The following is a 27,561-nucleotide window of genomic DNA, read 5'->3' on the forward strand; positions in this document are numbered from 1 at the left end:
AGATGTTCAAGCTGGGTTTAGAAAAGGCAGAGGAACGAGAGACCAGATTGCAAATATCCGCTGGATAATGGAGAAAGGCAGGGAGTTTCAGAAAAACATCTATTTCTGCTTCATTGACTATTCTAAAGCCTTTGACTGTGTGGATCATAATAAATTGTGGCAAGTGGGATGGGCATCCCAAGCCACCTTGTCTCTCTCCTGAGAAATCTGTACAAGGATGAAGTAGCAACAGTAAGAACTGACCACGGAACAACAGATTGGTTCAAGATTGGGAAAGGCGTATGGCAAGGCTGCATACTCTCATCCAACCTTTTTAACTTGTATGCAGAACACATCATGCGAGGATGTGCGGGGCTCGATGAATGCAAAGCTGGGGTGAAAATTGCTGGAAGAAACATTAACAACCTCAGATATGCAGATGACACGACTCTGATGGCCGAAAGCGAGGAGGAGCTGAGGAGCCTTCTAATCAAGGTGAAAGAAGAAAGCGCAAAAGTTGGGTTGCAGCTAAACATAAAAAACCCCAAGATTATGGCAACAAGAATGATTGACAACTGGAAAATAGAGGGAGAAAATGTGGAGGCCATGACAGACTTTGTATTTCTAGGCGCTAAGATTACTGCAGATGCAGATTGTTGCCAGGAAATCAGAAGATGCTTACTTCTTGGGAGGAGAGCAATGTCCAGTCTCGATAAAATAGTGAAGAGTAGAGACATCACACTGGCAACAAAGATCCGCATAGTCAAAGCCATGGTATTCCCTGTAGTAACCTATGGATGTGAGAGCTGAACCTTAGGGAAGGCTGAGCGAAGGAAGATAGGTGCCTTTGAGCTGTGGTGCTGGAGGAAAGTTCTGAGAGTGCCTTGGACTGCGAGAAGATCCAACCAGTCCATCCTCCAGGAAATAAAGCCCGGCTGCTCACTGGAGGGAAAGATACTAGAGACAAAGTTGAAGTACTTTGGCCACATCATGAGGAGACAGCAAAGCCTAGAGAAGACAATTATGCTGGGGAAAGTGGAAGGCAAAAGGAAGAGGGGCCGACCAAGGGCAAGATGGATGGATGGCATCCTTGAAGGGACTGGACTGACCTTGAAGGAGCTGGGGGTGGTGACAGCCGACAGGGAGCTCTGGCGTGGGCTGGTCCATGAGGTCACAAAGAGTCGGAGACGACTGAACGAATGAACAACAACAACAACATGTTATCTCCAAAGTCCCTTTGGGCTTTTTTTTAGTTATGCAGAAATAATGTTTAAAGGTCATAGCATCAAATAGGAAACAAAAATCCAATTTCTCCTTTCCAAAGTACATGTTATGTGCGAGCATGTGTGCTTTCTGTAATTCTTGTTCTTTGGATGTTACAGCACCTTCATGTTCTGCCTTTCTTGAGGCTTTATTCCACACAGAGGCTTGCTTATATAAATCTTTCTGAGCTACACTGTCAGAGATTGTTAGCAAGATAGAAACAATATTTCTGATGCATATGTGTGAGCATACATGTGTTTGTGTTTTAAAAATAGACAATTTGGCATTACACAACCACCATTAAATATGACTGTGCAAAATTCAGGTTTGCACATGCCTCCATCCTTTTTGGTGTGGCCACAAGAACTGGACAACACATTTTCCAGCTTCCTTTAATCACAGTTTATTGCACTGAATGAATGTTGACCACAGTTTCTTACAAATCAGCATTATAGTTCATAGTTTAATGCTAGTTTTTCGCCTCTCCTAACATACTATATACTCATGTATACACCAACTTCATGTATAAGTCACAGACAAGTTTAGGGGCCAAAATTATGTTCTTCAGGGAGGGGAAAGAGCATGCCACCTCTCACTTTTTGCCATTCTGCTCAGAGATGGTTCCTTTACTGATATGATTAAGGTATTCACTTTGACACATAGATAAGGTGACCCAGTTTTTGGGAAATGATTTTTCTAGACTTATAAATGAGTATATACACTAGTTAAAACTAGTGGGAATTTGTTAGTACAAATTATACAAGGAAGGGAAAGGCCCAAAAGTATGTTTCAGACTAAGGAAATGCTGCACAGTTCTAGCTGCCCAGTCTTTCGCTCCACTTCCCGGGGCTTGCTTCACCATTGGTCAAGAGAAGGAAAACATGATGTCGGCTGGTCAAGCAGTCAGTGCTTTGTAATATTTCCTGAGCCCATGGCACCCAGATGTGTTTGGACTTTCCCCTCCTCTGATGCCTGCTTTTTACAGGAGATTGGTGTAAATCCAGCAGCAGAACTCAGAGTCATTCCCTCTTTCATTTCTTGTCAAATTTCTGACAGTGGTAAAGTGACCATCCCTTGGGGAAAAAAGCTCAGCAGGGACTGGTTCTTTAATTAGCCACCTTTCCTCAAAGGTGTAGGGGGTAGCAACATTTTCAGATTTCCAGAAGAAGGAAACTTAACCTGTACTATATGTTGATTCTAAGAGATATGTTCATTTTTAGAAGAAACAGTTATATTCACAACAATTCTATACAACAAGCTTGGAAGATACAAGTGTATTCACAACCATTTTTATTCAATATACTAAGTCCACCATCCATTAACTCCCTTAACTAGCAACACAATCCTCTGAATGCAATAGGACTTTCTTCTTAGTAGACACACATAAGATTGAACTGTAACTGTCATGCATCTGTTTGCTAGATTTCCTTGACTAGAAACATATTAGAACTTAATTAACAGATGGATTGATCCACACACTCCATTTGTTTCCTTTCGTTGTCTCTCTTTATATAACCTGACTTGTTTTTCTGTTCAGCCCTCTATATAAACAGGCCTGTAAAACCGTTGTCCGGTCAAAAGACATGTAACTTCATTCAGTAAGTTTCATCATGGTATAACTTTATGATTCATCACACTAGTATTTTATTTTAAAATGTAAGTTATTTAACATCTTTATTTTTTAAAACACACATAAGCCCTGAAATATTTTAAATATAAAATCTGGGATAAAGACTGTGGTCCTAAACTATGGACCTTTTCAATTTAAATAAAAAATGCTACGTAATTCCTGCAATAGCACTTACCGAATTCATTCCACTAAAGAGGTCTCCTGAGCCTACATGAGCTGTGTGAACAAAGTTTGTTGGCTCACCAATCATACTCCGATCAATCCGTCGCCGTCTTTTCTGAAAGGTGGAGAAACAGAAAGGTTAGTTTAACTAAAAAAGAATGAAGTTTTAATATGATACACGAGCCAGGTATTAAGTGCAACAAACTAAAAGTTACTCTTAACAGACAACTGGAGCTTCATTACATTTTCATTTCAGAGCTCATCTTTATGCTATCTTTTTCTTTCTTCCTTTAAAAAAAGTTTGCATTAACTGAGTGTTATCTATATATTTAAAAGGCCCAAGTCAGTGAGAAGTAGTCTCATTTTTCAGTCTTGTTTAGGCTGTCGGCATAGTAGAACTTCTCAAGCCATTATCCATCAGATGTTTTCCATTTCAACTCCCAAAGCCTTAAGTCTGCATGGATGATGATCAGTGATTCTGGGAATTGCTGCCTAAAGTATCTGGCTAAGTGGAATTTCCTGCTTGCTGGTCCCTCCTCCTTTGTCTACAATTCCTATCCTTTTCCCAAGGGGCTAAGTGAACAATTTGGGATTTTTTAAAAAAATAACAATAACTAGAAAAGGGGTGCATGGATGGGGAGCAAGATCAATTTGTTTTCTCTATATTGTTAATAATTCTTGTGATAATATTATAATTAAAAGTAATTATCACTTTATACCTCTATTTGATGTGCTTGGTCATTTTGTCTCTAACCTATTGAACAAGTCTAGCACATTAAGCCTTAAGAGCTATATCCAATTGCCAGTCTTGAATAGAATGGACCCACTGAACCATTGAAGCTTATGTAATGGTTGTCTTGCCAAATTTCTGTTGATTCAATGAGTCTTATTCTAGCTAGGACTCTAGTAATTGGATTTAGGCTTAGTTCTTATAGAATAGCTGCTATATTTTTCCTGAAACTGAATCCAAGCAACAAGTAGCAAATGTAAAACTCTTGAGAACGCAGACAGAAGCTAGCTACCCTTTCAATTTGAAACACAGAAAGGAACCAGGCAATGGATATTTTTTCCAGTACAAGGTTCTCTCTCAAAAGTTAGATTCAGCAAAATGAAAGTCCAATAGTAATTCAACATCCAATACCAACTGTTCTCTTAACTGTCATTGAGTTAGTCACAAAGAATCCACATATCTTCTGAATAATGCAGCCATTTGCATGGGGTTTTAAACAAGAGAGACACAATTGCCCCCTAAAGATTTCCTGACCCTTCTATAAACATTTCCTCTATCACATGGTTTTACAAGACCAGCATCTTTTTACCCATGTTATGTGATGAGATGGTAAGACCACCTAGAGATTTGGGTGGGAGTTTACGCATCACATCAGCAGGATTTATGCTGTCCAAACACTGCCCCAGTTGAGTCACTGCAAATCAAAGCCACAGCTGAGAATACATCATGGGCCATAGCCCATAAACACAAGATATGTTTGGAATGAACTCAGGCCCACAACAGACGTGCCCTTTTCACAGACTCCCCACTTTTTCTGGACAATTAACACACTGGTTTGCTTGAACTCTGTTACACAAATGTTAAGCATGGGAAAGCATGCCAGAACTAGAGAGAGAAAAATGCTGGCACTATAATCATAAACACATGTATTTGGATAAGGGCCCCATTGATTTCAAAGGAATTTATTTTCGGGGACTTAAGGTTATAGCCAAATCCTATCACCCAATTTAGCTAGTGGAAGGTTCCCAAAAGAGTGATATTAGCTGGAGGAGAGCAAAAAGAAAATGATAATTACAAAAATACTACAAATGCATAATGCAGAACCACTGAGGCTAATGTACTGAAAATACTTGGCAAAGATAAGAGCAAGAAGACAGCTGGCAGAGTTCTCCTGACATATTGTCTTCCTGTCCTCGGAAGTGTGAAGGAATCAGCTTGGATGTATTTAAAAGACATCCAGAGTATGAGGTGGAGGAGCACACACACAAAACCTTACTAGTGCAACAGCTAACTTTATGAACGAACTGGAAAATCACAAGTCTTTTCTCTGTGACATCAAAAGATACTGGACCACTAATATGAATAAATCATATTAGAAAGGAAGTTCCTATATAAATTTGCCTCTCTGTGTGTATGTGCCTTTGAATCACCTGCCAACTTATAACTTATCAAAAACATGAAGGACCTACAACTGATAAGAGGCATTCACAGCTGATTCACAAGAGGAGTAACAGAAGGGAGGTAATATGGGTATGTCCACTAGTCCGATTTCCAGTATCCCCCAACCATTCAGCTCACAACCTACCCAAGACACTTCTAGGAAGACTAGAAGTGGGCTGGAGACTGTATTTCCATGAACAGAAGTAGAAACTTCCATTCAAGTAGACACCTTCAGTGCTGCCATTTCCAAAGTTTGTTTTTGCCTAACTTCGGGGGAAGCATTATGGGCATGAAACCAGCTACTGTCAGCCCATTTATATGTGAATGTATCTAGGTTGAACCCTATTACTTCTCATGTACGCATTGTACTAGTCACAGATTATAAAAACAACAAAATAAAACATGTACCAAGAATATTCCTGGCATATAATTCTGAAATGTTGAGCATAAAGTAAGAATGTGGGCTTATATGAATTTATAATAGAGGTATATCCACTAGGCCTGTGCGGTTTCGTTTGATAATTCGTTATTTCGTTATTAATTCGTTATTTTTACCACATCCGACGTGATTTCAAAACACATTTTCAAACCCAGAAGGGTTTAAAAATATCGAAACAGCAGCCCCATATATTTTACGAGCTTCAGCTCGTGTCGTTAATGGGATGGAGGCTGCTGAGTGCTGCTGGTGCCTGGGAGCCAATCCGGCGCTCCCAAGCACCCCAGCAGTGCACCGCCCCTGCCTGTTGGGCGCCCGGCCCGCGCGCGCTCACCCTTATAACCGGCCTCTGCGCGCCATCCAATCGGCTCCGGCTCCTGCGCCCTCCTCCTCCTCCTCCTCCTCCTGGCACTTCCTGCAACACAGCTGGGAGGAGGAGGAGGAGGGCGCAGGAGCCGGAGCCGATTGGATGGCGCGCGCGCGCTCACCCTTACAACCGGCCTCCGCGTGCCATCCAATCGGCTCCGGCTCCTGCGCCCTCCTCCTCCTCCTCCTCCTCCTGGCACTTCCTGCAACACAGCTGGGAGAAGGAGGAGGGCGCAGGAGCCAGAGCCAATTGGATGGCGCGCGGAGGCCGGTTGTGTGAGTTTTCAGGGCTGTATGAGTGTATGACCATGTTCCAGAAGCATTCTCTCCTGACATTTTGCCCACATCTATGGCAGGCATCCTCAGAGGTCTGTTGGAAACTAGGCAAATGGAGTTTATCTATGGAATGTCCAGGGTGGGAGAAATGAAAGCCATTCAATGCTAATCAAGGTGACCATTACTGCAACATTCACACTTACAAAATGTTTTGTAAATATTTACGAAATTTCGTAAATAACAAAACATTTTTTTGGAAAGTTTTGTAAATATTTTAAATATCGAAAAAAAAACACCCCAATTACAAATCGATTTTAGAAACAAATTTTTTCTTGATCAAACAGGCCTAATATCCACACATCCAGTACTTCATTTGGATCTCCAACATTAGCTAAATAGAGAGGCAATTTTTAATCCGCCCCTTAGAATATGGAGGTCCTCTGAGGGGCAACAACTCCAACCAGCCAGAACCCGATTGGTAAGTATCATCCATAGGACCTTTTCATCAGTCACTCCAAGACTGTGGAATGGCCTGCCATAAGAGATTGTACAGCTAAATGAACTGTCAGAATTTAAGACACAAATGAAGACCCATGACTTCCAACAGGCCTACCCAGTCAACTTTGAATCGTGAGTTTTATATTTGCATTCTATTGCTGCTGTATTTTGATATTTGTACCATGAGTTTTGGTGGACATATTTTATAGTGATGTGTTTATATATATATATATATGTATGTATGTATGTATGTATGTATTTTATGTTGGTGTGTTTTGACTGTGTTATACCCTGCCTCGAGCCATTAGGAGGGGCAGGTAACAAATAAATAAATAAAAATAATAACAGTTGTTGTTATTTTGCAAATACAACTACATCTATAATGCTGTAACTGACTTCATTCTGATTGACCTTTCTTCTCCCTAAGACCTATGATCTTGCTGCCATATGCTATGCCGGGTGATGGATTCTGGAAATTGTATTTATTTATTGCATTTATATACCGCTTTTCTCATCCCTAGGGAAATTCAAAGCGGTTCGCAACGTAACCCATGGAAAATTCAATGCCTTACATGTATAAAACATCACATATCAAATTACCCACATATAACAATAGATTAAAACCATTAAAAATATAAAACTATAAACAACAGTCACAATGCAACATAAAACATTTAAATCTTTCAAAGATCCCGAAATATATTTCCATATTTCTATACTCCTGTCATTCACCGAATGCCTTCTTGAACAACCAGATCTTAAGTTGTTTCCTAAATGCTAGGAGGGAGGGGGCTGATTTAATTGTAGTCAAAAGTAATTTTGTAAGATGGATTAATTCAGACAATTATTTTGGTACAAAATAGGAAAAGAAGCAAGTTTTTTTTAAAAAAAAACAACCTGTTAAAACATGTTTCTGATAGTTCTAGAATTTCTTTACACATTAAAGAGATTAACTTTTGGGACTGGTTACTATGACAACGGAGGCACCAGCTGAAATTGTTCCTGTTTTGAAGAGTCTAAGCACAAACGTCACACCCACACAAAGTTCTTACTAGACGACATATAGGTCCTTGTATCTGGGGGTTTTTTTTCATGTGTGAATCTGCAGCCTTTTCCACTCCCACACTTTCTCATTTCTCTTTTAGGGCTAACTTCATACAAGACTAATTACCCTTGCAGACCTTTCATCCCTGCAGGAAGCTGTAGGTGTAACACATTCTGTTTTATCCACAAAAAGAAAACATGTAGAAAAGTCAAATATATGGAGCGGGTCTCTGTGGTCCTGCACTGCTAATTTCTATTTGAAAAAATGTCAGGAAAACCATCACCAGAACTTATGCTTTCACCTATAAAGAAAATACTTTTTATAGTCCTTTTCATACCACTGTGGCAAACATGGACAAATACTACGATATCATTCCAATGCTACATCTCCGCAGTCCTTTGAAAACCTACTTTAAAAAATAGTCACAGGGAATTCAGATACTCCCCTCTCCCAAATATCCAAAATGACTACTTGTTGCAAAGGTAAGTATGATTCAATTGTAGACGGGTGTCTAATTTTCAAAGGATTATGACCAGGGTCTGGATTATTTTTCCAATTAGCAGTAGTGAAGCTTTCACATAACCTCAACATGAACTTGTCTATGTACATCTGCCTCTACTTGTCTGGCTTATTTTTGCACATCCTCTCTGTACTTCTCAGTTGTTTCTACAAAGGCGCAGACTACCCCAACATTATTACTGTGCCATATCCCTCACTTGCTGCTAGAAAACATATGCATCACAATATTACAAACATTTTAAAAAAACATTCCAGTGATGCAGTAGTAGTCAAACATGAACAGATGTAATTAAGCAAAATATAACTTCTTCTATTACAAAAAGATTGGATAACAAAAAATAAGATTTTTTTAACATGTAAATCTCTTATCTGATCTCATTAGAGATTTTCCTTTCATGCATGGGTGCTATACAAGTATCAAAATTAGAAAGTAAAGGTAAAGGTTGTCCCCTGGCATTAAGTCCAGTCATGTCTGACTCTGGGGTGTGGTGCTGATCTCTATTTCTAAGCTGAAGAGCCGGCATTATCCATAGACAGCTCCAAGGTCATGTGGCCAGCATGACTGCATGGAGCGCCATACCTTCCCGCTGGAGCAGTACCTATTGATCTACTCACATTTGCAGGTTTTCGAACTGCTAGGTTGGCAGAAGCTAGGGCTGACAGCGGAAGCTCATTCTGTTCCCCAGAATCGAACTTGCGACCTTTCGGTCAACAAGCTCAGCAGCTCAGCGCTTTAACCCACTGTGCCACCGGGGTTCCCATCAAAATTAGAAACAGAGAGATTTATTTGGGATAGAAGTAGCTTATTAAACCAAATGGCAGACACAGTGTCATTCATCTACCTATCTATTTATAGAAAGAGGCAGGCTTGTCACAATACATTTTTATTTTTCAACTAAGTGAGAGAGAGAGAGAGCTTGAGTGTGTGTGTGTGTGAGTGAGAGAGAGATCAGCTATTTGTGTGTGTGTGTGTGTGTGTGTGTTAAGAATAGTGTTGATTCATATGAAAGTTTGAATCAGGACTCCTGATTTATCCACACAAACACCCATCCATCCTAATTCCTGGTGGGCCTGGGCATATACCAGCAGTCAATGGCAAGCTATACTGATGCCATTTATCCCAAAACAAAGCTAATTCTGAAATGCGATTTATGTCTGTTACATCAAATCGCTAAAATCTCAATGAATGCATATTATTTCCATACTCTAGTAGGCTTTGTGTTTGTAACTAATAAGAACAAGGAAATGAAAAACAACTAAGCTGTTTCTGATATTCAGCAAAATAGAGAATTAGGAACACTTTTGCAAAACTTACGTTGCTTTGATCTTTCATGGCTTAGTTGCTTGAGGACAATGCTATATTTCTGAAATATGTAAAACTTTTACAAGAATTTGAACTTTTTTGTACTCAGGGTGATTTACTTTACTGGTCTCAGAGCTATTCCATGATCTTAAGTAAATTAACTTGGATGCCTGAAACATATTTTAAGTGAAATGCAGCACTTGTGTTTTCCCCAATTAACAGAAGAAATCTGAAGCAGTTCATGTACAAGTCACCATGTAGAAATGATATTATTTTTTCCTGATATTATTGAACAGTTACATATTCATGTCATAGTGCTGGGACATGAAGATTCTTTTTTTAAAACCTAACTCAGCACAACATTATTGCCTTAGAAATCTTTGAAAATACACCGCTTCTATACAGAAGACTGAAATTGTTGTTCCGTTACTGTTGAGTTGCTCATCACATGATAACCTTAGCGATTTCAGGCCATGTTCCTTAAACAGTAACATTTGTCAAATGATTCTGGAAAATAATAGTTCTTTCAAAGAACATATTTAAACAGGATGGTGGGAAAAATCCGTCTTTTATTCTAAAACCTTCCACAAGCGTCTTTCAACAAATATTCAAGAAATACAGTCAATTTAGAAAAAAACACATTTATACAAGTATTCCAATAAAAAAAGGAAACTTCAATTTCCTAGAATTACACAAACAGTATCAAATATTCTCTAATATTTTAAAAAAACTGATTTTCTGGAACTCCCAGTTTTCTATATCAAACATTTGGACTACAACTGCCAGGATCCCAGGCTAGCAGGGCCAATGCAAAACAAAGCTGGGAGCTACAATTCAGCAGCATCTAGAGGTTTACACAATTCCCTCCCTCCTCTGATCTGGATTTTAAATACTAAAATGTTAGATTGTTTTAATTGAAAAGGGGAAGTAAACAATTGCAAAAGATCTCTCCATCCCTTATAAAATATATACTACAGATAATAAAAAAACAGCACTTGAAACAGCACTTGTGGCAATCATTCTAATTCTATTTAAATAGGTTTATGGACTTCTGTAACAAATTTTTCATTTAGGAATATCTTAATTCAGATTTTAAAGAAAAGTCAACATGCTTTTTATTTTGAATGATACAGTTTATGAAGGTATTAAGATAAGCAGTTTGCCAATTGTTTTCCAAACATTGACCAAGTGATTAAGATCTAAAGAAATACTAGGACATTGGTAGACAAGAGTGAAGCAACTCACTGATCATCACATTACGATTAATTATTATGATAGCTATGCTGCAAATCAGGATCTCAAGATATTTTCCCTACAACCATTGGCCATACTAGAAGTAGTTTGGAAAGTTGTAGTTCAAAATATTTGAAGGACACCAAGTTACTTGCCACTGCTAAAAGTTGAACATGTGTTTGCTTTCTAGTTTCCTATCCATTTAAGGTTACCCCTTGAATTTCAAAGATTATTCATTGGCACTTTCCCATCCAAGAACTAACCAGGGCTGACCATGTTTAACCTCCATTATCAGACAGAATCTGGTGTGTTTAGATTATTTAGGTCTATTAGAATACAACTGGAAACATCGTATAGAGACCATGTTCCCTTTATGTTTGAATAAGATTATCTTGAGTTATTACAGGGGGGGGGGGAATCACAAATAATAATAATAATATTTTAAAAGAGGGAATTTCAAGATTTATCTTTGTAAGAAAGCCTAGAACCACTTTTCATAATCTGCACAGGAAGAATCTCAAAAACCAATGGATAAATAAGAAGTGATTGCAACTGAAATTATTCCAGCTTCCTACTAATGGAAAGTACCACCTAAAAAATGCAATAGAACAATTTGAAATACCTCTCGATAATTACCAAAGTGATTTCTACTTTTAAGTAAAAACAGCAAGCAAGAAGAAAACAAACAAAGATGAAGGAAAGGATTTTTCACTTTCAGCTGAGGCTCTTGAAGCTAAAACAGGAAATATTTGGAGAGAGGTCAACCAACATGATGAAATATTGCAGCTCCACCACAGGATGTGTGTCAGTAGTTACAACACTAAATCCTTCCTATTCAACCAAATAACTGTCACATTCACTGGGGGGGAGGGGGGGGCGGCGGCAGTAGAACTGGCCTTTGCAAGAAGTTGCACAGATTTAAAAAACCCCTCAAAATACAATATCTGCAAAAAAAGAAGTGCGACTGAAATATCATTTCTTTAAACTTTTTACATCATTACCCTTTATTGAAATAATTATACCTGTATTTCCATGGATGTTTAGGCAACTCAGATGCCCTCCCATGACAGATATTACCAAATAAGATGTATATACAGAATGTATAGACATGCTTTTCACTAGAAATGAATCTTCCAAATTTGATACTAATGGTTTTGTATTGCATTAAAATGAATAAGTCTTCCTAGGGACAATCTAGATGTTATATGAAGTCTTTTATTCATAGTTGGACTGCTGTCTCAGAAGTCTGGGAAGCTTAGAAATTGCTCTAAGTTGCTTGAAATAAAAACAGTACCTGTGAGGAGGGGAATGAAACTGGTACACTGTCTAGTTGGGAGCAACTTTCTTAAAACAGTAGACTATGTATAATGATATGAGTTGAATTGGGGCTCTCTTTCCCCTTCTTGAGTCTTGTTTTTCATGTATACGATCCCCACATGAATAGTGAAGACACGTGGGTGGATGTCTTATTACATCTACTTTGTCTCTCTTCTTATCTTGGAACCATTCATGAGATTACTTTTAACACAGCAAAGAGGGAAATGTCATTATCTAACATGATGGTCCCCAGTCACATAGATGCCTATTATCAGTCTGGATGGGAAGCTACACAAGATAGTATTTTTAGGAATAATACATGATATGCAGTCTGAGCTCTTTTGAGTCACTGTAGGTCTATGATAAGTAGAAAACAGCAACATAAGAGCAAGAGCAGATGGTGGTATCTTCTTAATGACCTAGAGCTCAGGAAAGTTATTTTATAGTTCCAAGCTACCAATCCATGGATATGGAAGTAGCGATGATGGTATGATTCTTCGTGTCTGAAAGAACAATTTCCCCAAGTCTTAGTCACAACTAATCCAATGGCGGCAAGCATCACTCCAGCATTTTTCTGCTTGAAGTTTACAATAAATTTGCAAAGGGTAATTCCAAGAAATTGCCACTGGTTAAAATTTAATTCTAGGTGACAGGGCAGAGCACTGTTTGTGGTCTATTTCTCAGTTTAGGCAACTCTGTGGCACAAATGACATATACAACTTGACAGGCTTGCAGTGTAATATTATGAGCAAGTCTGAATTTACACACTTATATGTAGTGCCATGCTTAGAGAGGACAAATTTAGTGTCAACCCCAATTTCTGTAGTCATCACTAGCAAATAGTAAACGTATACCATGCCCTTTCTTATCCCATTCACCAGAAACATATAGCCCCAGATAAAGATAACACAAGTTTCAAAAGGGTAATCTCCTTATCATTATCATCATCATCATCATCATCATGACCACCATCGTCACCGGTGATTCCTCGTGTCTGAGTATGATTGCCTTCCAAGTGTGGAGTTTTTGGGGGAGGGGGTGATGACTTATAGTATTTTTGTCACGACCTCCCTGTACCTGCTGCCCTCGGGACAAACAAGCATCTCTGAGGCAAGCAAAACACAGTAAACACTGTAAAAACATGTCAGCAGAGTACAAACTGCAACATCTGACCACTCCACCCACTGTTTAGTAAATTCACACAGTGTTTGTCATCCAAAATACCTGGAGCCTTTAATCTTCACTATTACAATATCTACAGGTGTACATTCAGGATATGCAGATCCACAATCAGATTTTACTCACAGATTGTTAGAGATCCAGAAACGTTCAGTGAAAATTAGAAGAGTCAGAGAGAGAGCGAGAGAGAGCAAGAGAGAGAGAGAGGGAGCACTTCATCCCCCTTTTTATAACCATCTGCTGACTTGCAATCAGTTAGGGACAATGGCTGATGCAACCTCTTGTCACAAACCCACATGCTTCAGCCATACTGCATGCCCCTTAGGGGTTACATCATAACTTGCTTTGTCATTCCCCATGTGCTTCTACATGTACCTCAAACTGTATATTGAACATAGATTAAATGACTCAGCATTTTTATCTAACAGCGTCTTGGGGCTGGGTCTGTAGATGACTGTAGAGACCTATTCTGGATTCACATGTTCTTTTGCAGTGAGAACTTCTATTTCCAGGGGGAACTGGTCCTGACCAGGTTTGGCTCAACATGCCTTCCTCTTGACACATTTTGCCCTCTCGCCCTCCATTTGTGCCTCTTTGAATTCCACAACACTGTTGGTAACAGCTGGCCTCCAGTTAGAACACTTGAGGGCCAAGGCTTCACAGTTCTCAGTGTCTATGCCACAGTTTTTTAAGGTTAGCTTGAAGTCCATCTTTACATCTCTTCTGCTGTCCACCAACATTTCATTTTCCATTTTTTGCGTTGAGAATAGAGTGACTATTTTGGGAGATGGTAATTGGGCATATGGATAATGTGGCTAGTCCAGCGATGGCGGGGATCATTGCTTCAATGTTGGTGGTCTTTGCTTCTTCCAGAACACTGGGTGCAGCAGTTTAATCAGGGATAAAAGAGGCAGACTATGTTTAGGACACCTTTTCTAGCTCCCTCCCTATATGGGGTAAACAGAGTGGATCCTAAATAGGGTTGCGCAGTCATGGACTGCTCAACTATCTTGAACTTTGGGGTAGAATGACTGAATCCATATCCAGTGACCATGTGCCAGTCTGTGGCTAGGGGCTTCCAGAGTTCATAGTCCTACCCCTGTCACCACTCATTGATCACCTTGGGACTTTTGTTGGTTTTCTTTTCTTTTTCTTGGAAGATGCCTGTGTGTGAGTTTGTTTTATGTGTGGAGATCAGTGCACACCCAATTAACACACAGTCTTCATAGAGAAAGGTTCACATCCAGTGGTGTAGTTAACCCGATGACTGGAGGTCTCTCATCTGTTGCAGCCTTTTTCTGCTTTCACAGCTGTTGTAACATGTACCATGTTACTATTCACCTGCTCTGCCATTGAGGACTTCATATTGTGCTTGGTCTGGTTCCTCACCTGTGACCTTGCTGCTCTGGGATACCCTTCTGGAAGCATATGACTCTGATGGCTTTGCCTACAGGTTCATTGGAACACACAAGCCCCCTCACCACAACAAGGTGACAATTCATCAAGGGCATGAGGGTAATCTATTATAAAGCTATGAGAACTTAAAAGGGGCTTGTAAGAGTGAAGTGTGGCAAGCACATTCATTAAGCCTGAACATTAGTTCAGGATCTAGGCTGTTAAGATACATCAAAATGAGATTGGGGAACATATGGTCCTCCCAATGTTGGTAGACTACAGTTTCTATCACCATTAGCTAGCACAGTTAGTGAGAGTGAGAGAAGTAAGCTGTCATTGATAAACATCTAATTGTGCACCACACAATAAGCAGTACTCCATGTGAGCTTGTTTGATTTTTTAAAAAATAAGACTAGTTTAATCTTCCCATCAGACATGATAGCATTATCTTTGTTGTTATGCTAAACTTGAAAATACCTGTAATGTTTCATATCCAGATACTTAGTAGTGAAAATATGATTACTGAATGGCTTCAGGTAGCTCTGAGAGGCAGATGTTTTTATATTGTTCTGAATAACAACTAAATTAAATTGTTTTAGTGAGCCACAATTAAAACCACTTCATGACCTCATCTCTAAATATAAATCAGGATCAATCAAGTGCAAGCAACAGTTTGTAACTAGATTCATTATGTGTATTGTCGAAGCTTTCATGGCCGGAATCACTGGGTTGTTGTGAGTTTGTCATATGATGGAATGTTGCCACCCAATAGCTGGAGTGTAACTATATCCTATCATTGAGATTATCTGACTCACTTTAGGTGAACTAGCTAGCTCTGTGACCACATTACCAGCTAAATATCAGAAGGTGATATTTAACAAGCACTTACAAGGCATTAATATGCAATAGTTCTGAGGGATAATATTCAGTGCCAGGAAAAGAACTGGTGACAACACCAAGGAAGATTCAAAAAGCAAAGGAAAACTAGGACAGTTCCACAGACTTGTTTACTGCATGCACCTGGAGGAAATTTAATGCTCCGTTTTAAAACTGGTTTATCCGTCATCTCAGTTTTGAAGGCAAAAAAGTAATTTGCTTTAATGCACAAAGAAGTGGGTGTGACACATTTAGATCTCAATTTGTCCAAAAGCTAACTAGATAGCATATCGCTGGCTGTTTTAATACTTTTGTGAAAAAAACACTAAGTAGCTTCAGTGAAAAATGATCAGTGTAGCTTTTGTGACGTGGTGCAATGGCAGCACATCTGTGCAATGGGTTTGTCTCCAAAAGTCACATAGCTTTTGGTCTCTTTGGCAATAAATTTTTTTGTAAGTTCATCTTTTAAAGACAAGATTGGGTAGAGAATCTAAACAGAACACTTTGATAGAGGCTACCAAACTGATAAAATGTTTGATGTCTAGTATTTATGTTAACTGTTGGTCTGTTTCCAGGAGCTGGTACCATTACTGGCACAGCCTCAATAATTTCAACATAGAATCTACTGCATTGGCTAATTTTGTGTGTGTGTTGCCAAAATGCATTTTGCCAGTCTAGAACAATTCCAGTTGTCCTTGAAAATTCAGAGAGAACATTGCCTGGTAGTGTATCAAACTCATGATATGCAGGAGGAATTTGTCTGACTTGCCTAATGCTCCTACTCTAACCTTTTGTCCTTGGCTACGGAGACACACATCCTGAAAATGGTTTTCACCCATTTAATTATGGTATGTTTTTTTCCTTGACAAATTATATAGGAACACTCCATTTTTTGAGACTACTGAACTAGTTATCTCAGCAAGAAAGCCAACACTTTACCTATCCATGTCTGGAGAGTCACAGGTTAAAGAGGCTTGCTCTATCAAAAAGTCTGACTTGGCCACGGTGGTACACGCTCTGGTCACATCCCGCCTTGACTACTACAACGCTCTCTACGTGGGGCTGCCCTTGAAGACGGCCCGGAAGCTTCAGCTAGTCCAGCGCGCGGCAGCCATGTTACTAACTGGAGCAGGACGCAGGGAGCATACAACGCCCTTGCTGTTCCAGCTCCACTGGCTGCCGATCTGCCCAATTTAAGGTGCTGGTGTTATCCTACAAAGCCCTAAACGGTTCCGGCCCAAAATACCTTTCGGACCGCATCTCGGCCTATGAGCCCACGAGGACCTTGAGATCGTCTGGGGAGGCCCTTCTCTTGATCCCGCCTGCCTCACAGGCACGTCTGGCGGGGACGAGGGAGAGGGCCTTCTCGGTGGTGGCCCCCCGGCTGTGGAACACCCTCCCTGTTGACATCAGACAGGCGCCCTCCCTTATGTCCTTCCGTAAGAGCCTGAAGACATGGCTATTCGAGAAGGCATTTAATTAAGTGCTACAGTAACTGGAAATGACAACTGGAACGGAATATGACTACGAGACGGATTATGATTCTACGATAAGACGAAGCGGATTATTTTAGTGTAATTAGATGTCTGTGTAGTAGTGATATGTTAGTTTTTGTCATGTTGGCTCATTGTAAACTGTCTTTTTTGTATATTGTACACCGCCGCGAGTCGCCTCAGGGCTGAGAGCGGCGGTTAATAAATGCAGCAAATAAATGAATAAATAAATAAATAAAAACTACTAAGTCTCCTTATTTCCCTCTTGTATGTATTGATCATGTTACTTGGAAACCACTCTGGGGAGATAGAGCGGTATATAAATAAAGTTTTTTGTTGTTGTTGTTGTTGTTGTTGTTGTTGTTGTCTTACATTTAAAACTTTGACCAAATATAAAATCCAGCCATATAGCAATCCCATTCCATCTATAGCCAAACTGATTATTATCTACTTGCAGAAACTCTATTTGTATGCCATACTATTTCCATCTCAAAATGAATCAGAGACCAATTAAAATAATCAGGTATCAGGGGAATCTTTTACTACCGTTAAAAAACCTATTATGTAAAACTAATTAGGAAATTATACACACTCATTATAAGGATCTACATCTCACAACTTATCCTAACTAGAACATATACACCAGCTCAAGCTACAGTATATTATTCCACTTTATTTCATTATTCTAGTATAGCTATTGGTTTCAAGTCACTATAAGCAGTACAGAAAATGCCAACCAGAATGACCTTATGATTAGTATTTCATTGCTATGACAAGAGGTTTTCAAAAGTATTTTTTGTGTGGAAAAACAGATTTTCTTTCTCTTTTTCTGTTAGGCAAGAGTAGATATCGAATGGCCCTTTACCCATAGATGTGACACCTATTGTTTAACTTATTAATTCTATGATCACAAAATATGACAATGGTCATGGGTCTGGTGGTTGTGAACTGAATTGGACATACTGACAAGTTCATCTATCATCAGTTATTAACCATAATGCTTCTATGAAATTTGTAAGATACTAAATAACAGCAACCTTCCTTAAAGGCTGATAGGATGCCTATACTGTCTCTTTAAAAGGTTACACACTTGTTGCCAACATAGTAGAGAAACCATCTCCTACCATACTTTTCACTCAGCGATCACTTGGTGTATTTACTTTGGCAGGTCACCCTGTTCTCTTCCAGTTTCAGTCTAATGGAACAAGGGTTGTTGTGTGCCCGCAAATTATTTGCCACTTTTGGTGACATCATGTGAACCTATCATGGATTATTTGGCAACGTTTCTTCAGAGTAGCTTCGCAGCTGCCTTCCTCTGAAAATGGCCTGACTTAACCATGGTCACCCAGTGGGGATTTGAATCCTTGTTTCTCAGTGTCCTAGTCCAAAGTTCAAACCACTACACACTCTGGCCCCCAACTGAGACAATGGCTACATGTAAACAATGTCTTTTCCTGACACCTCTAATGCATGCATTCTGGTGCTATTCGTGGCTGGGGCCCTCCCTTTTCCTAGCCCAATGCATTGTGATGCTAAGCTACAAAATGAAACAAAAGGAGGATCTGCTAGAATTCATATTTACATTTGTTCAGAAACTGGGAAAAACCTTGATTGTATTAAAAGAGCTCAGTAGAGAAGTATACTTAAAATACAGGTTGTGTGTTATTTCAAGCTTTGAAGAGGCTTTTGGGGTCATCTAGCAGATCTATTTGCAAAAGCAAAACAAGGAAATTTGAGGATGCTGACAAAGCCGATTATTACATTAAGAAAGCATGTAGAGAACCTAGTAAACTTGTAGCCAGAGAATTAGAAAAGCAAAGAAGACTTCTAAACAGCAGGTTAAATCCTGGCGCAGTTCCAAGCCTTTATGCACTAAAGACAAGATGTTTTTTGTGAGATTTTCTTTTCGCTACACACAACCATCCCATATTGACAAATGTAGCTAGTCACTTGTGTACTGTTTAGTTCTAGAAAGACTGTTCAAATCATGATATGTGTGAAAAACTTCAAGTGACAGGACACCTGGTGATTCATAAGATCCAAAAAGGTTAAAATCTATTAAAATATCACTTGGATATAAACTCTTTTAAATTCCTGACACCCCTTTCGTATGTGTAAGCAAAACATGAAGAATTTGGCAACTCTGTATTGTGTGAGGAAGCATTTTGCAGACTTTACAGCAATATGATGACTCTTGATTTAGATAATGGATTTAGGATGATTTTGCATGCAAAACATTTTTAGGTTTTTGCTTAATGCCACAAATACCATATGATGTCACAAAGTGGGTAAGATGCAGCTACTTATCAACCGGGATTTCTGAGCCGTTAAAACACCTTTAATCTGTTGGCACCTCACATTAGCATTTAACATAAGCCAATGTATACAGTGACATCTTATTGAATCAAATCACACCTCAAACAGAAGGAGATGCTACATGCACAAACATGCTCTTTGGGTGATCTCCCTGAACAGCAACTTAGAATTACTGAGTATTGAGATTTTCTCTTAGGGGAAAAAAAGAAACAGCAGCGGATTTATTTATTTATTTTTGCAGAGAGAATATATACATGCTTATTTTTCAGCAACACTCAGGAGAGGACATTATTAGGTTCATTAGCAAGATGAGTCTTAAGTTTTTAAGGACCCAAAGAAAATGTGACATGTACATGTACATCTTAAATAAAAAAAAGAACCGTGTGTGTGTGTGTGTGTGTGGAGGATCAGCATTTGTACATAAGGCTGAATAAGAGTGTCTTCATATTAGGTTGTTTTATGTGAACCTTGAACGGGAGGGTTAAATCAGTTTGACTCACACACCAATTTTCTCCTACCTTGATTGCCAACTTCTACTATCCATCCCGAGCAGTTGGTGTATTATTTTATTTAGAAATGATAAATAAAAGATAAAGGTTTCTATTGACATTAAGGTTAATCGTGTCCTACGCTGCGGGTTGGTGCTCATCTCTATTTCTAACCTGAAGAGCTGGCATTGTCTGTAGACACCTCCAAGGTCATGTGGCCAGCATGACTACATGGAGCACTGTTACCTTCCTGCCAAGGTGGTACCTATAGATCTACTCACATTTGCATGTTTTCAAACTGCTAAGTTGGCAGAAGCTGGGCCTAACAGTGGGAGCTCATCCTGCTTCCTGGATCGAACTGCCAACCTTTTGGTCAGCAAGTTCAGCAACTCAGTGGATAAATTAATAGCAATCATATAATTCATGAATGTCAATTTTATTAGTAATTCTTGAATTTGTTGTTATGTGCTTAAAAATGACATTCACACAAGAAAATGTTACCATAGGGTTTCTTGGCAAAATTTAGGTAGAGGAGGTTAGCTTTTGCTTTCTTTGAAAGCTGAGAGAATCTCACTTGCTGCAGGTCACCCAGTGGGTTTCTGTAGCACGGAAGGGATTTGAATCGTGGTCTTCAGGATTAAATTTTCCAACACTCTAACCAGTGTTCCACACTGACTGCAAGGAAATTAAGGTTCTTAATCTGTGGATTGCTATTAAGAAGCAACAAAAATCTCAGAATAGGGTATTGATGAACTACTACTTTATCCTTTATCACAGGGTCCAATCCAAAAACATTAATACCACTTTTTCTAACACCTTCAGGAGGTGGCTTTCGATATTGCTCATAATACTGCACACATTCTTTTCTTGGATATGGAAACAATAGACTAACAGAGGGATAATATTCAGCAATGCTAACTCACAATATTTTTAGATGAATAAAAAGCAGTTCAAGTCATGCAAAAAAGTAATAATAATAACCTTCTTAGTTGTTACAGAATAACTTTTTGATTTCTTACAGAAATCTCTATGTCCCAAGTTCTGGAAATGAAAGTATCCAAAGAGGAACAATAACGGATTGTGCTACAGATGAACTGAATAGACACATTAAAATATTGAATGAATGACTTTCAAAGAGTCATCCTATAGTCTCAGCTAGTGGATACACAGAAGGAACAGAAGATCTCACTGCCCTCCAACCCACAACTGCGTTTTCTAAATAACGGTTGTTCGGCTTTCATGCTGAGATTCACTTTTCACTCATAAAATGCTCATCTGTTGCCATCAGGTGCACATTTGCCCATTCCAGATTAAAAGTAATCCAAGTGTTTCTGTGAAGAACCTGCTGGCAAGTTATGCTGGTGGACTTGTACCTGGGTAGTAGCATAAAATATGAGACAAGAAGGGGTTGTTTTTTTTGTTTTTTTTAGCTACACCAGGCAGAACACTGCTGAGCTGAGTAAGGATAGGACTACATGTGAAGCATCAAACTGGCAGGAACTATATGTAATAAGACATTTCCTTCATATATGGATTTCATATACATATTTCTGTTTTATTGACTATTCTAAAGCCTTTGACTGTGTGGATCATAATAAATTGTGGCAAGTTTTTGGTGGTATGGGAATACCAAGTCACCTTGTATGTCTCCTGAGGCATCTGTATAATGACCAAGTAGCAACAGTAAGAACAGACCATGAAATAACAGACTGGTTCAAGATTAGGAAAGGAGTACGACAGGACTGTATACCCACACCCTACCTATTCAACTTGTATGCAGAACACATCATGCAATGTGCGGGGCTTGATAAATCCAAGGCTGGAATTAAAATTGCTGGAAAAAAATTAACAACCTTAGATATGCAGATGATAACACTTTGATGACTGAAAGTGAGGAGAAGCTGAGGAGCCTTCTAATCAAGGTGAAAGAAGAAAGTGCAAAAGTTAGGTTGCAGTTAAACATAAAAACAACCAAGATTATGGTAATCAGACTGATTGATAACTGGCAAATAGAGGGAGAAAATGTGGAGGCAGTGACAGACTTCATATTTCTAGGTGCGAAGATTACTGCAATGCAAACTGCAGCCAGGAAATCAGAAGATGTTTACTTCTTGGGAGGAGAGCAATGACCAGTCTCGATAAAATAGAGACATCACACTGGCATCGAAAGTAAGAGCTGGGCCATAAGAAAGGCTGAGTGAAGGAATATAGGTGCTTTTGAACTCTGGTGTTGGGGGGAAATTCTGAGAGTGCCTTGGACCACAAGAAGATCCAACCAGTCCATACTTCAGGAAATAATGCCCAACTGCTCACTGGAGGGAAATATATTAGAGGTAAAGATGAAGTACTTTGGCCACATAATGAGAAGACAGGAAAGCTTGGAGAAGATAATGATGCTGGGGAAAATGGAAGGAGAAAGGAAGAGGGGTCAACAAAGGGCAAGATGGATGGATGTTACTGGCTTTACCTTGAAGGAGCTGGAGGTGGTGACTGCAGACAACGAGCTCTGGTGTGAGCTGGTCCATGAGGTCATAAATAGTCAGAAGTGACTGGACGAATAAACAACAATACCATTTCCTTCATATCATATTTGATTTGCTAGCCACCACAGATTCTTATCTTTTTTTATTTACCCTCCTCCAATTCAAATAAAATAATCATTATTAACCCTATTCTCATCTCACTCTGTTCAATTAGTTGTATTTTAATTTTGCAAATGTGTCTCTTTTTTGCTTTAACAAAATCCAATCTGTGGCTGTTTAATCAACCATTATTTTAGGAGAAGAGTTTATATGAAAGACAATAAATCTTCTAGTGTGTCTAATATCTTAAAGAACTCAGCCTACTCAACTTTCTACAATTGAAATACTAGCCTCCATAATACCTACTTGCTGTGTCTTTAGTGTAATCAGTATTACCTCTAGAAATCATATCGAATTTTAGCCTTAAAAAGTTTACAAAGAGGCTTTAAAACACATTCACTATAATTATAGGAGGAGAGACAAACCCATTAACCCTTGCTTGCATAATGCAATCAATATAACCCCACAGCAAAAAAGGTTCTGACATGCATTTGCCTTTCCCACATCTAGTTCTCATAACATTATACTCCTCTGGAAATAATCAAGTCAGGTTCCTTATGGATGATTGCAAAGGCGGGAGATGGTTTTCATAATTTATAATGTATCAGGTGTCAAAAGGCCAGTCTAACCCAGTACTCTGATCTTGCAACCAATCAGAGGGCCACAATCAGGACATTAGCCGCACAGAATTCTTCAATTTCTGCAGCAATGGGTTTTGGAAAATGTTATCCTCTGATACAGTAACACAAATACAGTTACCATGATTCATAGATATTTCATAGTCTTTGAAACAGGTTAATGATTTTGTGTAGAGGCTACACCCTTTAGCAGTGCAATCCTTCCCACAACTACTGAGATTTAAGTTCTGTTGAGTTCAAAAGGAGTTATCCCCAAGTAAGCATACAGAGGGTTGCAACATTAACATTGCAAGATATGTTTTACACAGCCTGAATGCTGCAATGTACCTAACAGGGGCCAATAAACTGGAACTGAGTTCCAGCAAGAAAGAAGCTCTTTGTTTTACTGGTTCCCAGTCTAAAAATGGAGCAAATCTGGAGCTGGACTCTCCTTAGAAGCGTAGATATATAGCTTGGCTATACAGTCATGCAAGTTATTGAATGCCCAGGTGGACTCCATGGTCTGAAGCACCTGGGGTCACATGGAAATTGAGGGCAGTCACTAGAAAAATATGTAGCAGAAAAACAGCTGGCAGAAATCATTCAACATCAGTTTCAAAAGAACTGCACTGACTGAAGATACACCCTTAGTCAAAATTCAAAGTGGTGGTGATGTTATTTAAAGCACAACACCTGGGGCTTCAATAGTTGAAGGAATGTCACTCCCTAAAGCCCCATCTTCACTGCCATATAACACAATTTGAAACTGCATTATATAGTCAGTGTGGACTCATATAACAAAAATTATGTGCATTGAACTGCATTATATGAGTTTACATCGACCATATAATACGGTTTCAAACCGCACTATATGACAGTGGAGATGGAGTCTAAGTATCCTTGCCAGAGCACTGAGAGTTGCTGAAGGGGCTCTCCTTTACTATGTCCCATCAGTGACTGTAACGCACAAGGGAAACACTGGGGAGGAGCCTATTTGTTCTGGTACTCCAGTTGTTGAATTGTTGGAACTCAGTAGACATAAAGACTGTCTTCAGCATCAAGCTAAAATATTGGTCTTTGCCAAACTTTTGAACATTTAACCTTCTGTAAATATCTGAAGGTTTTTATAAAGTTGTTTTAATGCTAACAGCCAGCATGGATTTGGATGCTGGACTAGGCCTGGGTTCAAATCTCCATTCAGCCATAGAAACTACTGAATTACCCTGAGCAAATCACAGTCTTTCAGCCTTAGAGGAAGGCAATAGCAAATCCCCTCTGTACAAATTTTTACTAAGACACCCCATGATAAGTTTGCCTTCGGCACACAACAGCAAATAACACCAGCCAAAACAACAACAACAACAACAACAACAACAACAACAACAAAACACAGAGAAGCTAACACAAACTATGTGCTCTACTTGAGCTGACTGTTCAATGAGAGTATCCTGTACTTTGTATGCATCACCCAATTATCATCAGTGTTGTCAACAAGTGATGACAAGGGGAAGCACAAAACTCAGTCCAGCAGCTCCCCTCTCCAATGTTTTGAATCATGGATACACAAATTGCTAGCGATTGCTTGGGATGATAGCAGTAAAATAGTAAAGTCAGTAGAAGCAAAATATGGTCTTAATTTCCCAATATACATTCTTATAAGTCACCACAGAAATATTGCCACTGTATTAATTATGTGAAAATCACATTTTGCTTTCCCAAGAAGTTCTGTATTAATCTATGGAAGCAATGTAAATAAGGGATTTTTCTCAGTAAGTCTTTGTAGCTCATTTAGACCCCTCTCAAAAAACATTTCAGCAGCTGCTGCTGTTATTATTAGGTTCTTGTAATTCGCTGTTTAATTTTTTTGTTAGATTTTTACCATTTTACTCACAAACAACCTTGATGCCCTCAAAGATGGGTTAAAAATACTTTCAGCAAACAAACCATGGAAATGCTTTGTTTTGGAACTTAGATCAGCTCTTCCTGACCTGGCAACTTTTAATTGTGTTGGACTACAGTACCATGTCTTCAGCCAGCACAGTGGGAGTTGGATGTTAACTGAGCCTTAAGTGCTGATCTGTATTCTAAGCCTGAGGGATAGCTTTTAAAACATTCTTTGGTCTCATTACACCTGCAGAAGTAATACAACCCAATGAAGACTGTACAATATGTATTTTCCTGAGTATTTAAAATCCATTTAGTATTACAAAACTTGCATTCTACTTTAACAGAGTGTATGAACTCCCCAGTCTGGCATTCAAGATATGCAAACCTCCTAAAATTATGTTCATTAAAACTGGCATGAACACATTTACAGTTTGAACTGTGGAGGAGGACACAGCTCAGAGACTATTATTGCTGTCATTTGTAGAATATTTGCTGTCAGGACCTTCAAAGCTACTTGACGTCAGAATATACCATAGTCATACATTTGTTTCAGCAAATATCTGGGGCAGTTCCTAGGATCATATAAAAAACTTTGGAATGATCATTCCCTCTCTGCAGTCGTGACTACAATGTCAGTGTGGTATTGAATATGCTCTGAGTTTTATTCCAGGTTTTATTTTGAATCTTGAACAGTCTATTCAAAGTGCTGAGCCTTATCTACAAGGTATGCTTATCATTGGGCTGTTGTGAGTTTTCTGGCCTGTAGGCCATGTTCCAGAAGCATTCTCTCCTGATGTTTTGCCTGCATCTATGGCAGGTATCCTCAGAGGTTGTGAGGTCTGTTGGAAACTAGGAAAATGGGGTTTATATATCTGTGGAATGTTTCCACAGACCTCACAACCTCTGAGGATGCCTGCCACAGATGCAGGTGAAATGTCAGGAGAGAATGCTTCTGGAACATGGTCATACAGCCCAGAAAACTCACAACAACCCAGTGATTCTGGCCATGAAAGCTTCGACAATACATTATAATGATCATATCTGATGCATCCTTTAAAATTTGGATTAAATCTTGAAGCAGATTCAGTGCTTCAATGAAGGTGGTCGCCACAAATGTGACTGTGTTTAGTAGTTCTACCTTTTGCTAACCTTAAGTCTTACAGACCTTTTTGAGCTAAGGCACCATGGCTGTTCACTATAGGTGATGGTGAGCTAGATGGGATTGTGGTTCAAACCATCTGGGGAACACATGATTGGAAATAGTCTCCATTTCTTTCTCTTATAACTCCTTCTCCCCAGAGTATAGTGCATATGCCTGCTCTTTCGGTGATTTTTTTCCCAGTTTCACATTTAATGAGTTCCTTAACAGACAAATCAAAGGTTAATTACTATTAATGATAATATGTGCTTTTATGTGAACTGGGGTCTACTTCCAAAGATTTATCTCCATTCTGCTGCAGGCTGTGAGACAAGTGGTAGCCAGCAGCATGCTTGTGTATCTTCAAGTCATTTCTGACTTTAGGCAACCCTTAGCTGGACCTGCATTCATTTGATGCAGAAAGAGTGTGATTTGCCCAAGGTTTCCCAATGGGTTTCCATGGCTCAGTGGGGATACGGCCTCTCCTTTACTCAGTTCACCACCAAAACATGCTGAAACAAATTCTGGAACTTTTTCAGCACCAGGTGAGTAATCTTTTTATGGGGATGATTGTAAATATATTGCTTATAATTGCTGTAAGACAGAGTGTGTTTGTGCACATATGCATCTGTGTGGCCAAATGCAAAATGGGATAGAACTTCTGCACTTTAAATCGTTTTATAAGAAGGGATTAACAGACTTAGCTTGCTGTGGCCTGCCTTTTTTTGCATCTGGCCACCCAATGAGAAAGCCTTGATATAAGGAAGAAAGCCCAAAAGATGTGATTAGATGGTGATTCTGAGTTTCAGACCTCTGAATTTACTTAATTGTTTTCCCAAAGCCTTTTTTAAATAGGAGAATTAGTGACTAACCTGATAGAATTCGGTGGAATTATGAGAAGTGAAACTTTTGTAAAAGACTGAACTATAGGTAAAGGTAAAGGTTTTCCACCCCTGACATTAAGGCTAGTCATGTCTGACTCTGGGGGTTGGTTCTAATCTCAATTTCTAACCCAAAGAGCCAGCATTGTTCGTAGACACTTCCAAGGTCATGTGGCTGGCATGACTGGATGGAGCGCTGTTACCTTCCTGCCAAAGTGGTACCTATTGATCTATTGATCTACTAATATTTGCATGTTTTCAAACAGCTAGTTTGGCGGAAACTGGGGCTAACAGTGGGAGCTCACCCCACTCCCCGGATTTGAACCACCAACCTTTCAGTCAGCGAGCTCAGCAGCTCAGTGGTTTAACCCTTTGTGCCATCAAGGGCTCCTGACTGCACTATGCTGCATATGAATTCAGTATGTTTTTCTAGAAAATGTTAGCTATGCTGGCTTCTCTCCACCAGCCTCAATGGGCACCAACTGCTGTAAGAGGTATGCACACACATTATA

The 27,561-nt window shown here is 39.2% G+C and overlaps 1 protein-coding gene across 1 annotated transcript in view; it reads right to left on the reverse strand.

Moving 5' to 3' along the window:
- The window catches only part of CDC42SE2 (CDC42 small effector 2), a 94,754-nt gene that overhangs the window by 7,456 nt on the left and 59,737 nt on the right, over positions 1–27,561 (reverse strand). Inside the window, exon 3 of the mRNA XM_060762014.2 lies at positions 3,048–3,149. Coding sequence (XP_060617997.1) covers positions 3,048–3,149 — 102 coding nt within the window. The remainder of the gene's footprint in view (positions 1–3,047; positions 3,150–27,561) is intronic.

This window comes from Anolis sagrei, chromosome 2 (assembly GCF_037176765.1).
Source record: "Anolis sagrei isolate rAnoSag1 chromosome 2, rAnoSag1.mat, whole genome shotgun sequence".
NCBI lineage: Eukaryota > Metazoa > Chordata > Lepidosauria > Squamata > Dactyloidae > Anolis > Anolis sagrei.